This window comes from Dipodomys merriami, unplaced genomic scaffold (genome assembly GCF_024711535.1).
Source record: "Dipodomys merriami isolate MVZ:Mamm:240054 unplaced genomic scaffold, mDipMer1.0.p SCAF_1, whole genome shotgun sequence".
Classification (NCBI taxonomy): domain Eukaryota; kingdom Metazoa; phylum Chordata; class Mammalia; order Rodentia; family Heteromyidae; genus Dipodomys; species Dipodomys merriami.
Genome location: NW_027202270.1, coordinates 68,445,371 through 68,462,551, shown reverse-complemented (window position 1 = coordinate 68,462,551; position 17,181 = coordinate 68,445,371). Strand labels below are relative to the sequence as shown.

Sequence of the window (17,181 nt, the reverse complement as noted above, 5' to 3'; positions counted from 1 at the left end):
ACTTTATGATACTATACCTATACATATTAACATTCAGGGCAAGAAGAGCCAATCAATGAGAACTAAAATCAGGTAATTTCCATGGCTAATGACAGCTAGATCTTTACACAAGTGATTATCAAACAGTGGTTTGTAAATTTGTAAGGTGTTCACTATCCTTTTCAAGGGCCTTTCAAAGTCAAACTTTTTATAATAATATTCTAAGATACAATTTTTTTTCCTGGGTTGACATATGCCTGACAGTTCAAAAGCACTGATGGGTAAGATATATGCTTTTGCACAATTAAAGGGAATGGCAGCAAATGAGCTAAAAGGAATACTAGTTTTTTTTTTAAACTACCTATGCTTGCAAGAGAAAAAAGAAGAAAATAGTTTGCTTTTCTTAAAAATATTCTTGTCCTAGCAAAATTGCTAATTTTATTTCTTAAATTGTATCCATGCAGTAGATATCTTTAAATATATTCTGTGAAAAAATTTGAAATACATGCAGAGCATTTTTATTACATATGTAAGTATGTCTCCCTTGAGGAAAAGTATTAGTATGATTGCTAGAATTCTGAGCTAAAATAGCTACCTTTTTCATGAAATACAGCCTTTATTTGAAATAAGCCTTGATAGACAAACTATAGTTTCTCAGACTTGAGTATCTGACAAATATTTTCTCAAATGAATTAGGTGAAAAAGAACTTCAAAAAGTAATGTATTGATTGGAATTATAAATTCAAGATTTTGAGGGGCCATAAAATGTGGAAAAATTGTATATAAATTTAATGGTTTCCAAACACTCAAAAATTTCTTTTATAAAATCAGTAATGATAGGAACTAATGTGTTTTTTAGATCTTATAATAAATTGTGTCAATGTTTGGAAAATATGCATTACTCTGTATCCCTATTCTTTTCAAGTGAACAGTGTTACATGATGACACAAAATTTATTTAAACTACAAATAACAGAGTATGAAGAATTTTTTGAGGTTGTTTCTGATTCTGTTGACAATTCCTATCTGTAGTTCTGGTATTAGTATCCAAAAAATATCTACAATAGCCCAACTATTTCTTTAAGACACTTCTTTTTTTTTTTTCAATAACATCTTCCTGTAAAATAGGATTTTCTTCTTTAACTTCTATCAAAAGGGTATATTGCAACAGGTTGAATACTCAGAGGTGTAAGAGTCAAATTCTCTTCTCCTTAACTGAGAAAGTTTAAGTTTATATATAAAAAACCTGTAAAATAATATTATTCCTCACTGTATTTTTTATTTTGAAGAATAGCCATTTTTCATAAAAATGCATAATTTATATTACATGTGTTTAGTTTTTCTTTGCTAGTTGAAAACTTTTTATGTTTTTTCTAATTGCTAATATAGTGATATAATAATGTTGTTAGGTATAATCCCAACAGAAAAGAGCTCTTTATTGGCTCACTAATTATTAAGAAAGTGAAAGGTCTTGAGATCAAAGAGAGAGAAAACCATGACCTGGAGAATGTGAGCTTTCAGTGTCTTCTGAACTTATGTTTACTGTTCCTCCAACAGTGTATCTTTTGTGCCCATTATGTAGAGAACATTTACATAAAGATTAGAAGCTGGTGCAACGGTACAATATTTGGTAATATTTGTAAAGAAAACAGTTAAAAATGAAGCATTGTCAATTTCTGTGTTATTTTTTATGCCTTTCTCTAAAGTCATTTCTATTAACCATGTTTTGCTATATGCTATAGATGTTTATAACAAAACATTAAAGACTGGGTAGAAAGGAGAAAAGAAATTACTTTGCAGAGAACCCAGCAACTCTGCTAAAATACTGTCAGTTATTTATCTACTGTTGGCAGAGGTTGCACACTATAATCCTTGACAAGTTCAAAATCAGAAAGACTGAAGAGCAGGGCAAACCTTGCAGTTAAGGCCTGTTCTCATGCACAGACATTTTAACACAGATTTAAAGCCTGAATGTATCTTCTAGAAAATGTCACTTTTGATTCTGATACATATCCTTGCAAGGAGCCTCTACATTTGGTTGACTTAGTACAAGATATGTTAAAGGCTAACACTATATTTTAGACCGTTCATGATCCCAGCATGGAACAAACGCAATGAGGTCAGCAGCGCTTCATTTTAGAATTGGCTACTACAACTGCATGATTTCATGTGCATATTTTTTATGCTAAGGAGGAGAGGATTATTTTTATTTTACTTTGCGAGGTAATGACAGGCTCTTAGAACCCTGGTGCCCTTGCCAGTGTCCATTTGTCCTTTACATTTGCAGAGGAAACAACTATTGATGCATTCTTCTGTCCTGAAAACATTGCTTTGGAAAATGTGTATAGCCAAGGAATAAAATGCAACAATGCAGACTTCAGCAAAGAAAAGCCCCTTCTAGAAGGCAGTTAAAGAAGCTTACAGGACTGACAAGGACATGTAAAGTATGAGTATTGGGAGGCTCATACTAAGAGGGCTACATGAAAAATGCAGCCCTCGTCACTTCCAACAGAAACTCTAGTTTCCTTTAGGACACAATGGATATCGCCTGGTCAATAAAATAATTCTTACACATATGATCAGGGGTCTAAATAAATGTGTGCTTGTAGCTGGGGATGTTTGATGAATGCTGAACTGGAATCTTAATTTTCTAATTCATATTCACCAATTAAAAATAAACTGTATTTTTATGAGCAAATTTACATAAATCAGATGATAAAGCATCTAGCACTAAAGGGTAGGAGTTCAGCTCCCAACATTTGCATATATTCTCCTAAAGAAAATATAGGCATTTTAGATTTTCATTGAAGAGTCTTGCTGCGCTGGAACTCTAATGGGCTTAGAACAGTAAATTTTGAAGAAACTGATTGCTACCCCTGTAGCTAGTAAATGTCTGCCTAGACCCAGTGGCATTTGAAAAAAGTGTTTTATCATAAAATTATCCCAGCAGAGTCCATTCTGCAAGATAACATCATCATCATCATCATCAGTACTCCATGCAGGACCCAACAGCTCTGGCACAATATTGCCAGTCATTTATCTGTTGTCAGCACAGGTTACACACTGTAATCCTTGACTGCCTCGGAATTAGAATGTCTTTGATGTCCCCACAAGAGTTTTTTGCCCGAAGGCTTTACCAATGCTCGGCGGCTCAGTGTTTATTCCTCGTAATCTTCCTCTCATCTCCAGGCTAGCAGTGACAGATGGTTATGGGCACACAATAGTATTAAGAGTTTGATATTTTTTTTATGCTGTGCTCTCTGTACAACAAATAGCTATCAGACGCGGGCCAGAGAGCTGACATGGCTCGCTTAGGTAATGGCAAACAAACAGCTCGGGTTGATGCTTTCTGTCATTTCCCCTCCTAACCCTGCTTGTTTTCATTGTATACTCTCAAAGGTAAACTATATTAACCTTATAGACTGTTATTAAAAAGATATATCTATATGAGCATAAAGTGCTTTTCTTTTCTCTTTTTCTTACTCTTTTGATTATGAAAGTAATACTGCTGACATATTGAACAAATATCGAATGTCAACATAAATTTTTAGTGTGTGATAATATCCCCCTTCATATAGCTGTGTGTCAGGCGGGAACCCGCGGATGATGCATAGCAGTAAATAACCCAAACAAAATTAGTTCTCTTGTCAGCTTCTACCTTGTATGTCCCCAGGCATCAGTAAAATTGACTGCACGCTAGATTTTCAAAATTAGCCCTAATGTTAGCTATGTGTCTGGCAACCTCCAAGTTTCCAATGTTCTACTATATTACCCGTAAGGATGAATGTGTTACTTTTATATTTTGGCATTTACTCTTGCTGATGCGGCTTTTTTCCCTCTTCTCCAAATTAAAAATAATTTAGCTTTAACAATAAGAATGTGCACAAACATAATGCTGCATCTCTTTAAGCAACTAACTTTAGGCAATTAAATTAAATTAAAGCAAAAATATACAAAGGAAGAGAGGGAATTATTCAATTTAATATTGTTAATTTTATTAACATAGCTCTGTTGTATTTTGTGCAAACTATTGAATAACATGGTTCTAACCCTTTCCTCTATATTGCTGTTTTGCAACGACAGTGCACAAATTATTTAACGTTTTTATGATAACCCAGAACCAAACATTTTAGAATTGCAATAAATATTTCTTGAGACACAATCAAAGGTTAGTACAATAAAAGAAAAGATTTTTCAGAGGGGTAAATGAGGACATGAATTTTACCTTCGAACAGGTTAATCTCACCCAGATGCCTTGCATTTTAAAATAATGTAAAAAGAATGCCAAATACTGTCATATTTTAAGTAAAATATGACTTGCACATAAATCTTACTCTCTTTCAAAGTCTCTAAGTGTGATGATGAACAAATGAATCTAAAACGGATTCCACGTTAACTTTCAATCCCTAAATTTTAGGTTCATATACTCGGTATCAAATACAAAATCCATTTAGGTACCAGATGCTGCAGATCAAATGGGAGAGCTTCCGGAGTTTGAATGTGCTGGAAGGCAAATCCTGGGTAAAGGTGCTTTGCAGGCTGGTGTGGTGTGCTTATTACTTCACCTGAAAACAGTTGCTCCACAAAATCGTACCTAATGATCAGCTCAGCATCTCTGCAATAAACAGGCCATAATCTGTGGGGGAAGCGGACTCTAATCAGGCCACATGCAGATTAAACTAACTGGGAGGAATAAAAACTAGATTAAAATGTTCATGACTAATGTCAGAAGATTATCAGGACATTTTACCTCTTTAAATCTTAATTTATAGGGGTCAGGGTTAAGTTTGTGAGTTTATATTTGGTGGGATTATATGCTGCACTGATTTTCTTCTGCCTAGAGATGATTCAGCTAGACAATATTTTGTTTAGTACATTACAGAGGCATTTGGGAGAAGGGAGTCAGTTTCATACATACTGATGTATGGTATGACAAGTAAAATATACCCATCCAGTTAAAATTGGTTAAAACCATAGTAAATAAATTGTTCTTGTTTCAATGGTAATACTGCCTTATAAATGAGTATACCAATGTTTATAAATGAAATAAACTTGTGATAATAATGTGTATATACGTGTATAAAAATGGTATCCTATTCTTCTACCTTGAAAATTGATTTCTTAGAAGTGTCTGACTACTATTGTTTGTTGAACAAAGCATTTCAAATACTCACCAGTAATTCAAATTTAATCTAAATACACAACAATTACTGTGAAGATATTGAGCAGTAACAGTTGGCATTATATCAGCAATATTACTATATAAAAATATAAATGTAAATTAAAGCAATCTTTTCTAAAGCAATAAGGATAGGGCATTAGTAAGTCAATAATCAGAATACATTTTCTATCACCAGCTCTACAAAGTCTTACTAAATGGCATGCCATGACTTACCACCTGTGAGGCCAGACAATGTGCAATGGTTGTGGCTGATCATCGGCTCCACCCAAAATGTCACAAGGATTATGAGTCAGATTCTCTTTCTTTTCCACAGGAAGAGAGCTTGAATTATCTGTCGAGTTAGATTTTTTAAAGTCTGATTCCTGCATTGATGAGCTGTCCAGGTTTTCTTGTGCAGTATTGAGGCCAGAGTGTACATCACACTCTAAATTAAAATTCTCCAATAAATTTTCAGAATCTCTCCGTTTTGGTTGGGAAGGATGGGCCATGGATAGAGTAGCACCGCCATTTCCGTTAAGGCTGAGCATCTTCTGTAAATGGGCTATTTTGTGCTTGGGCATGAATCTGTCACAAAAAGGGAATGCAATATGCTTTTGATGAAAAAAAATATGTACAACTTGTCCCTTACCTTCCTATAAAGACAAATGTCTAAGTATGAAACAGGAAAGAAGGATGCTAAAACAAAATTTATAGCAAAAATGCAACAAGTATTATGCACCAAGAAAAAGTCTAAAGGTTTGCAATAGGATAAAACCGTCTTTGAATAGATTCCAAAGAGTTTCTACCACTATGAAACCTGTGCTAATATATCATAAAATCCAAAACTACAGAGGTAGTTCATCACTCTTTTCTCACTCAACTTTCTGAATTTCATTTTGTGTTTGCTAATCATTGCATGGCCCAGAGCACTCACTCAATATCCCATAAGAATGCTTGCAAAAAAAAAAAAAAAAAAAAGAATGCTTGCAAGTTCTTGATCAAGCCACGCCACTTCTGCTCACATACTGCTCTGTATGCCTGGGCACCTGTGTGTCCTTTTATTAAACTGACCTTGCTAATATTTTCTGGAGTATATTTTAATAACTTATCATTATCATTTTCCCCCTGTCCTCCCATAACATCTTGACATTTAGAGTTCACTGTCTGTTACTTACTAATAGTTAATCTAAATGAAGTAAAATTCTTAAAAAAATCAAATCTAGCCTAAAATATGTAAGCCATACATATACATAGGATCCATCCTAAAAGAGTTCTCTGTCTACATGGAACAAATCAAGACCACTTAAAACAGAGTGAAAGAGACATGCAAGAATGGATTATAAGCCTATACTGATTAGAACATACATACATACATAAATACATACATACATACATACATACGTGCATGCATGCTGGACACTCCAACTTTTGAAATTAGGAAGATGAAGAGATTAATTCTGAGTTGGCATCCATAAAAAAGTTTACAGAGGGTCCTAGTGAAGTACTTTTCAAGTAGAGTTGAGTGAAAATTGAGATAAAATGGAATATGAACTATGTGCAGAAATATTAACTATTCTGGGAATAACATACAACCCAAAGAGGCTGGGGTGCAGTCTGGAAGATAAGAATGGTCCACACAAAATAGCATTTTCTCAGTTCCCAAGTCCTATGTAGAGATCTGGCCTTTGCCTGAATTTGTAAGTGAAGAAATGCGGATGTGTGTATTAAGAGGTTGGTGGGAAGGAAAACCAAGGAAGGAGCACAAAACGGATGCCACAACTGTGTTCTAGGTACTCCTAAGTCCCTGTCGAGTGGTTCAGGAAGAAACCTGGTAGAAAGTTAGGGTATGTGAAGGAAAAAGAGAAAAGCAGAGAAGTGGAGAGGGTGAGAAGGGAGTGGGGAAGCCAAGTTTGATAGGACATAGGGATATTCACCTAAGGACTCTTGCTAGGGAGGGTAGAGGGATCCTGAAGAGAAAGGAAAATTTTGGGAGATGGAAGTAACAAAATTGTAAAATCTGTGCTATATAGCAGGATTCTTGGGGTAGGGAAGAATATGTGGCCTTGTAAAGGAGAATAAACCTAGCTTCTTTTACAAAACTGGAGGAAGGGGAAAAATGAAGCAGACAAAGCAAAAATAAAAGCCCTAAATGGTTTCAGGTAGCAGGTGTAGAATTTAAGGAGTTGTGTAACTGAGACATTAGATCAGTTTTCTTTTTTAAGTGAAGAAAATAGAGGTTGAGATGGGGTTGAGGATGTGAGCTAAGGATGAAACTGGTTTCATATGATAGGGAAAGAAGTTACAAACTAGTGCCAATCAAGGGCTGCTGAAGGACATTAAGGAGAAGCACAGAATTTGTGTGAACCAGATAGTCTTTGGCTGTATATAGCACATCATGTACATTGTAGAGTAAGAAAGCTGGCTTTGGGGACTTCTCTGCTTGGTTTATGAGGCACAAAGTATCTTCTAATTCCAAATAGTTGGAGAAAAACCAAGGGAATATATCTGAATGCCCAAGCAATAAACAAATGACTGTATGCAGAGACAAAATACAAAGAGTGATAATAATACACTAAGTATGCTATAGTAAGCCCTTGATTTAAAATGGGAAGAAACCAAGGTGCTTATGGATTGTAGTTTTTTACTGATAATCTCCAAAAATCAAAAAACATATCAATTTCCTTCCTGCAAAAAAATTAAAAATACTGAGGGGATTCTAAGGAACTAAAACACATTTAACAAAACCTCTTGATCACCAAATTGGGTAAAAATGCAGTGAGTATGACAACAGCTTTAGCTTCTCCCAAAGAAACAGAAAAAAATGGTAAAAGAAAGAGTATATATCTGACCAACAACAATAAAACAAGTGAAGTTACCTACTTGTTTATATCAGACAAAAAATGCCAGGCAAGATTAGAAAAAGATTTTCAGAGAATTACAAACTTAGTGTGCAAATGATTCACATGAAAAAAAAATCAATGGACACGGAAACAACATATCTTCATTTTAGAAAATAGTATCATAACCCATCTTAGTCATAAAATCCATTTGTAGTAGTGGCCAGCATGTGAGCAAAATTGCAAATTAAAAGAGACGGGAGATTGGCTAAAGGGTTGTAAACAATGGAATTGGTAACTGACAAAGAATTTAGCTGTGGGCAAGGTGGTAAGCTTACATTTATTCAACATATTTCCTAAGTGTTCTCAAGGGTGACTAAGAGCCAATATTAGCACAGGTTGCAGACAACTGACTTGATAGGTGGTAAAGAATAAGGAAATAGGCGACAGAGAATCTAACTAGGGACAGTAAATAAAACAGCTCACACGTCTCATGAAATAGAAAAAAAAAATCAGAATGAACCTTGATTGTAAGATGGTCACAGGAAGAACACCATTTACATTTTCTGAGTTTAACAAGGTGAGCAAGCTCTAGTTGACCTAGGGAAAATTGATGCCACTGAGTTCCAGATCCTGCTGTATAGGGAAGGAAGACATGGAGTCTGTAGAGGAGAACACTGCATGAATGCTGATTTCATTGAGGCCCCAGAGAACTGTATATGTTTGAAAATTACAGAGTTCTGAGAAGAGCAATAATAATGATTAAAGCAATGGAAGAATTGATTTATGAGGACAGATTAAAGGAGCTAAGTATGAATAGCCTGGTGAAGTGACAACTAGAGGGATACATAATAGGAGTCTCTGAGGAAAAAGAATAATTATTTAGCATGGTACAAGGGGGTATATAACTAGGAGTAATGAGATGAAATTAAGAATGGGAAAATTTAAGCTGAATTTTAAGAAAAACTCCTTGACGGTATAATTTATTAGCTCATGCAATAAACTCCCTATGGAAATTCTACAGCTAGGGAAACTTAATAATAGAACTGGACAAAATACCAATAAATAAAATAGATAACAATCAGTTCTTTCAAGAAGGTGGCTACAAGTTATATGTTCCCTTGTTTATAGCATATTTTCATATTTTTCTTTAATAGTCTATTTATTCTATTTATTATAGTGGTCATCACTAAAAGTAGTATTTAAGTAATTAATTGAAGTTAAGAAGACACATTCTTTAGCTGAGAAGTTAAAAAACACTTTAGTTTTTATATATTCTGCAGCAATAATAAAAGCAGAAACTGGAATAATTTTTACTACCTTATTTAAATAGAGTTGGTCTTGAAGCCAACTGAACAAATGTATTAATATTTCTAAAGACAAAACAAAATAATCCCCATCTACCACCCCATACAGTCTTTTCTGGTCCTCTGTGCCATGAAACTCCTATTTTTATAGACATGTTTAATATAAACAATTTATTGCCATAATATAAATTAAGAAAACTTTATTTCAGCTTTTCTAAATGTAGCTCTATGGTCAATTACTTCACATCAATACCAAGATCAAATAGGCATAATACTAACAAGCAGTTTGCTTAATAATAGTCACCACACTAATTAACCCATCCAGAACATTCTTAATCAGACACCATTTATAATGTACAGTTAAGAGAAGCCTGGCAATAAACTGTTCTATGAGAGAAAACAGAATAATATCTTAGTGATGGAGTGAAAGCTGGCTTTTCTATGGAATTGGACAGTATATTTGCACTGTCCTGGCATTAACTCAGTGAAGTGACTATGCAAATAGGCACATGTCTGAACACTTCCCTTCTCTTCCCCAGCTCCAGCTCTGGTGAAGGTGCTAATGAGAAGAGAACAGGTCTTGAGGTAAGAATTGAAAAAGTGAAAAGAACGATTCAAAGAAACACAGCAATCTGCCTGTGAGAGCATTTGTCAGGTTTGTCATTTACTCATTGCCTGCGTTACTATTCCTCTTATTCTCAGACTATCTCACCCTGATTTTGAATTTCTCAAAACTGCTATTAGGAATGGCTTGACTTCTAGAAATAATCTGATTACGTCACTCATTTTCAATCTGTTACTATCTAGGAGATTTTACTATCTAGGAGATTTCCACCTCCCGCTTCCCCCTTCTCCTCAACAAATAGCCAGTCTGTAAAGCAGAGTCTCCTTCCTCTTCTCTCAAACTCTCTTCTTCCCCACTCTGTTCCTCAGTGTTTCTTGAGATATTGTCACAAAACTCCAGAACTGTGTTAAGCAATGTTTAAAGACAAAGATGGGATGAGTGCTATCTTGGGCTAAATTTACATCATTTCCACCCATCTCTGTACAAGTTCACACATACAAACCTAGAGCTGGACTACAAGAATGGCAAAATGCCTTCCTCAGTAGATCTGCCAGATAATAGTTTTAAATGATGCTTAAACCAGGCAAAGGAAACTGCCTATAAGCTTATTTTTACTAAAGTTGAATGAGTTTAGTTGATGAGGAGAGGTAGTCAAGAGGAAGGAAACAGGCTGAACAAAAAGGTAACCAAGATGTCATGGGTAGAGTGTAGGATACAATGTTCACAGATGTCTTTTTGAAAGATTTTAATAATGTCTGTCCACAAGACAGACAGCATTAATAGTCTTACTCTGGGAAACAGATTTGGAAGACAATAGGTTATTAAACATGATGAAAATTGATGAATGATAATGGAGAAAGAATGTATAAAATGATGAAAGAATGAGGAAATAAATGGTTATTTCAAAGGTGAATCAATGAAGAGACAGGGGAGTGTTAAGGGAAATAAGCCTGCATATGAGACAGCAAATATGTAGGAAAGAGGAAACTGAGAAAAAAAATCAGCATGTTTAGACACAACTCAGCTTTGAGGGAGAGAGGAGTGGTACAATCCTTTTAACCAGTTTCACAAGCTGGGTTTGCACAATACTAATCCCATGGGAATATGGAGATGGTGTTACCAAAGAAGGTTTTATGGAACATAAGTTTAAGAGGTTCTGCATTGGCAACGTGACACATTTCCTCATTACAGAGCTTTCCAAAGTACATGCAACTAAATACTGTATGTTCATCCACTCACTCTTTTGTTCATTCAATAGTCATGCTGAGTATGTACAACAAGAATATGATTATTATCTTCCAAACTTAATATAAGAAACCTCCACAAAGAGGCATCCTAAGAATTAATAGCCAACAAGGATATTCTGGGAAATGTTACTTGAGATGTAAGGAGGTATATGCAGTGTTGGAAAAGTATGGGGCAACAAGATGGGCAGTGGCTTATTTTTACACAGCAGAGATGGAAGAAAAAAATGGGAAATGTATTCAAAGAGAAAATGATGAAAGCCAAGCTATCAATATGACATACTAGTAGACAAAAGGAAGTTGAAAAGCATCAGAAGTATCAGAAGAAACTGACAGAAAATATGGTACAAGGCTAAAACAAATGAGAGCATACAAAAAACAAAAATCAAAAAAACCCAAAACATTTTTATCAAAGTGATTCCTTCCTTCCTTCCTTCCTTCCTTTTTTCCTTTCTTTCTCTTTCTTTCTTTCTTTCGTTCTCTTCCTCTCTTTCTTTCTTTCTCTCTTCCTCTCTTTCTCTCTTTCTCCCTTTCTTTCTTTTTTGTCGATCGTAGGGTTTGAACTCTGGGCCTGGGCACTGTCCCTCAATTCTTCAGCTCAAGGCAAGTGCTCTACCACTTGAGCCACAGTGCTATTTCCAGTTTTCTGGTGGTTTATTGGAGATAAGTTTCACCGACTTTCCTGCCTGGGCTGACTTTGAACTGTGATCCTTAGATCTCAGCCTCCTGAATAGCTATGATTACAGGTGTGAGCCACTAGCATCTGGCCTTTTTTTTTTTTTATTGTAAAGATACTGTACAGAAGGGTTATAAGTACATGAGTAAGGTAACAAGTATATTTTCTATTGGGCATTGTCACCCCTTCCTTTGTTTTTTTCCCATATGACCACTTCTTTCCCTTCCCCACAAATTGTAAAGTTCATTTTCAGTATGTCTTGTACATCTCATTGTTACAATGGGTCAACCTATATCCTTGTTTCAGCATTTTGTTATTTCCCGTCCCCTCCTTAAATGAGAAAAATGCATATTCAAGATGCAGGGCACCAGAATCAAGTCCAGTGACAACAGGGGTTAAAAGCTATGTACATATGACCATATAAGATGATGCTAAGTGAAATGAACCTCAAGATATGGACACAAGAGGTTTTTTTCTTTGTTGCTGTTCTTTTTAATGTACTATTTGTTTCTTTTATATATTCTTCCCTGTATGATATAACTCCCATTATCAAGTGATTTCTATGGAGTCTTGGAAGGAAACCAAGTTGAGATGAAAGGAAATAGGAGTCAAAAATAAATAACTTTTCCAAAATGAACTGGGAAGACACATTTAGACAGCTCAGTGATCTAAGGCCTTGGGTGATTTACAACAAAACTATTCAGTGTTACAAAACAATGTGTTGGAAATTAATTACAAAATTAACATTTTTAGAATTTAGCCACATAAGCAAATACAAAGATAATTAAAAAATCATGTTAGCTACATATGTGGAATATATCAATTATATGGTGATCAGATTTATAGAGACCTATAAAGTATACAAGTAAAAACCGTGATAGTGCATTCAAATGTGTACACATATTCTCTTTATTCCTCCTGTCACACTATTTTTTTAGATTAAAAAATGAAAGAATGGAAACACATCATAATTAAACCTATATGTTTGGAAACCATAACATTAAACAGGAAGATGCTACTTGGTCGGTTGGTTGGAGAATGGCTACACACTCATCTTTACTAGCAATGGCTGAGAGCTAATAGGTGGCACATGTCAATGAAGTCTGTTTCAACAAGAAAGTCCTGGCAGAATGGTGTTTGAACAAAATCAAACCATAGATGAAACAATCATGATCTACACATACCCACACAAATGCAATGAAGGAACAGACATCCAACATCACTGCAGCTAGTTAGGCTGGGTTGTTTCAATGCTATGTTTGGTGCATGAAATAAATTTTGTCTCCCATTGTGCAAACTTTCAAAGAAAACATGAAATATTGACAGCAGTCCGTGAAAGATACAAGGCGAGTAGGTCTTGCTTAGACAAGAAAGAATTGGTAAGAGGAAAACAGGATCCAGTGAAATTAGCTGCAGTTAAAAGTAACAAGCAAAACCTTCCTACTTACTAGCCTGAGAAATACATGCTGGAACTGAAAGAAAATTTGTGGTTATCAGCCTGGCCTCATTAGCCAGGTCTTGTGCCAGAGAAGAGACACTTAGTGAAGACAGACTTCCACTAAAGCCTGTCAAAAAGAGAAACTTTGGCTTCCTCTCCCCTGGTTTAAAGGTTCATCATTTCCTGATGTCTTCTCTCCTTTGAATGACTGGGAAATAAGAGACTATCGTAAGGAAACGAGAGCTCTGTTCCCATGAGCATATTCCTTTTTATTTTTACTTTCCATCACCATTTCTAAGAGTCATTTCTGAGAATCTAACACTTTCCAGATAACCTCATTTATACCATCTGCTTACATGGCCTCTTTTGGCAACACAGTTTATGTGATTAGGATTATTTATCTTAAATAATTATGAATTTGCCATTCTTTCCTAGTTTCAAAGTGTTTTAGATTGTATACACTGCTAATTTAACTGTCTGCTTGTGTGAGTAGAGATAGTAGTTTCTCTTACTTTTATACAAATGTCTTTTGCATGTAATTCTCCCACACAGCAAATTTAAAGTTCTTATCAATGCATGACAATAAGAAAAGCTGCCTTGTGTATTGCCAGAAGAAATATTTTTCAAACCCAGAGCCACTTTTGGTAACATACACTTCCCATTATCCCCAGTTCCTCCTCCAAAAAACCTCTCTAAGATTAAATTCTCTGGTTCATATAAGAATAACTATGTTATCATAATCCAGGAAAGCTCTCTACTTCACACTGATAGCATGGATTTCTTTTACAGACTTTCTATGCCTTTTCTCCTCCATGCACTATCCATACTTACTGGGTTATTCCTAAGGCCACCTTAGGTACATTACATTTTTCTGTCAGTCAGTGAATAAGTTACTGCATTAAATTGGCTATAATGTTCATTCAACAAGTGGTCAATCTGAGATGCGCAAAAAGTTGTGTCTCTATTTATGAAGCATTTAGTAAGTGGGCAGTGATATTACATACTAACTTATTTGGTTCTCTCAGGTCTGACATTGTAAATTATTCATGCCCTCTTTAAAACTGTCTTTACTGACTCCATCATTAATTTGCTCATTTTCCCTTTACTTTTAACTCAAGCAACATTTAAGAAAGTTCCATTCACCTCACTTAATTTAATGTATATAAGAACAAAGATTTCCCTAATGTATCTAAAATACTCTTCCAAACAAGGAGGAGGAGCTGCCTTACATGTACAAGGATTTACCTATCAGCTTTTACTAATCAGGGAGCCCCACATCCCTTGTAGCATCACTAAAGTACCTTAAGAAGCCCTGAAAGTGGTTTTTAAATCATAAGTATTATGTCACTGTAGTAATGCTAAGCTAACTAACTGAGCTTTGCTAAGAATAAGGCCAAGTGTGGACGGGCCTAGAACATGACAGAACATAGCCAAAAGCCAACAAGTAAAATATGGCCACAGCTTTAAGGGGGTAGAGAATAGCAGAGAAGACAGGATGTGTAGGGACAAAAGATGACACACAAGAAATGAGCAATTTCTACAATTAATAATTCAGGGGAAGGTGTTTGCAGTCCTTTGAGAAATTTACAGTCACACTGAGTGTGAATAAACATTCTAGCTACACTGTGAAGAGCAAATTGGGGTAAATGTGGCAGCAATGTTTAGTGGGTCTAAATTTTGTATCCTCAAAAAAGAATGGTAGGGATTTTTTTTAAAGGAAAGACGTAAGGACAAAAAGAAAAACTGGGAAATTTTTCAATAGAAAAAATAATCAATTTTCACAAGATGGAAAGCAAACGGATGAACAGTGAGCAGACAGAGGAGATGGAGTATGCATATAGGTACTTGTGATGCAGGCTCATGGGCTCCACAGAAACTCAGAAGGCTGAGTTTGGTTACTTGAGGTGCCCATGGAGACAGAGTTGCAGAAAAGAACTGAAGCAGAATAGATAGCTTCTGTATAAATTGTTTTCAACCCCCATGATAACCTCCTTTTTCCCATGGAGCAAGGCAACTGTCTACCTAATTCCTCTGGCATCTACCTCAGTAGAAGAGAGGAGTTTGCCTAACTGGAGAGGTTAATGTGGAGATAAGACAAAGGCAAGGGCAAAGGTGAGCGAACTGATATGAAATCATGCCCATTTATTTTTCTTTACATAAGTTTTTTATTGTGAAGATACTGTACAGAGGGGTTACAGTTACATAAGCAAGGTAATGAGTACCTTTCTTATCAAGCATTGTTGCCTCCTCTTTTTCTTTTCCCCTACCATTTCCACGACTACACTCCTCCTCCGCCCCCCAAAGTTGTTGTTTGTTTTTCATTAGTGACATCTCCAATGTATCTTTTCCTCATTTGGTTCTGGGAAAGTTACAGATTCCCCTGCATGGAGATTGATTACAGGACATTTCCTCTAGAAACAGATATGTGGATAATGCCACACAAACAAATAAATATGTTTGTTTCTCTTGTAATAAAGGTGCCAGTCAACAAGACCTGGGTCTTATTCTAAAATATGAATGAATAGCATTGATAGAGATCATTACTAACACAGGAACAGTGAAAACCTGGAAGGAACTGTGCTCATTTGGAGAACAGAAAAAAACAACATCCAAGAATAAGGAGTACTAATAATTAAAAATATTATCCAGGAACTGGTGGTCCACGTCTATAATCCTAGCAACTCAGGAGGCTGAGATACAAGGACTGTATTTTGAAGCCAGCCCAGCCAGGAAAGTAATATCTCCAATTAACCACCAAAAGGCTAGAAGTAGGGCTATGGCTCAAGTGGTAGAGTGCTAACTTTAGCAAAATAAAGCTCAGGGTCAGTATCAAGTACCTGAATTCAAGCCCGAAGGCCAGAGTGCACAGATGTGTACATGCACAGACACACAGACACACAGACATACAGAGACACATACATGCATCCATATTATAACTGATCTGAGTGCTGGGGCTCACTCTGGCAATCCTAGCTACTTTGGAGTCTGAGATCAAAGGCAGACTAGAAAGAGAAGTCCAAGACATTCCAGTCCCCCCAAAAAACAGCAAAAGGCTGGGGATATGGCTCAAGTAGTAGAGTACCAGTCAAGCAAGTAAGCTAAGACAAGTACAAGGCTTCGACTTCAAACCCCAGCATCAGCAAAAATATATACAATATACATATATATATATATACACACACATATACATATGTATATATATATATATATTAATATCTCACAGCAAAAGAAACAAATAGAATGGCTGGAAGATAAAAGTTGAGAAAATTTTATAGAACAACAGCAAAGGGGAAAAAAGCAAACATAAAATTAAGCCAAAATAAGCCTATGAGATTTGTAGAAATTGAAGAAATCGAGAAAATTGTGGGAAGATAACAAAAGAAAAATAAATTGTTCTATTCATTAATTGAATGTCTAACTAAATAAAGGAATAAAATTCAATCCAAGAAGAATCATTAAGTAATTACAGACTTCTTAGGTATAAAGAAGATCTAAATAATTTTCTGCTGAGAGAGTAAGGGAAGTTACATACAATAGGTCAAGAAATAAATGAATCAAACTTCATGAGAAAGTACAAAAAGTAAAAACATAATAAAACATGACCTCAAATTTTGAGGGAAAATGATTTTCTGTAATAGTTTAATAATCAGCTAATTCTGATCCAGCTGTGAGGCAGGCTACAGTCATTTTCAGGAATGAAAGCTCTTACATTTTTTAATTCTTACATACTTTTTCCTAGGAAACACTAGGAGATGTGCTTAAAAAAAAAAAAAAAAAAAAAAAAAAAGCAAGTCTAAGAAGTTCTAGGACATAGTTGACCCAAGGGCCCAGAAAGAAAAAATAAACAAGAGCAGGAAAACAGAGGCCTTCAGGAATGTGATGTCCAAGTAAAAAAAAATCCAGAAATGATAGATTTACTGATATGGTTGACCATATTGTGAAGATGAATTCGTGATAATGATAGAGTATAGGAAT

General features: G+C 35.4%; 1 protein-coding gene across 7 annotated transcripts in view; it reads right to left on the bottom strand.

Moving 5' to 3' along the window:
- The window catches only part of Gtdc1 (glycosyltransferase like domain containing 1), a 388,745-nt gene that overhangs the window by 87,310 nt on the left and 284,254 nt on the right, over positions 1–17,181 (bottom strand). For all 7 annotated transcript variants that reach the window (XM_070023661.1, XM_070023690.1, XM_070023653.1 and 4 more), the window contains one exon: positions 5,374–5,724. In XM_070023661.1, the coding sequence (XP_069879762.1) occupies positions 5,374–5,724 (351 nt within the window). The remainder of the gene's footprint in view (positions 1–5,373; positions 5,725–17,181) is intronic.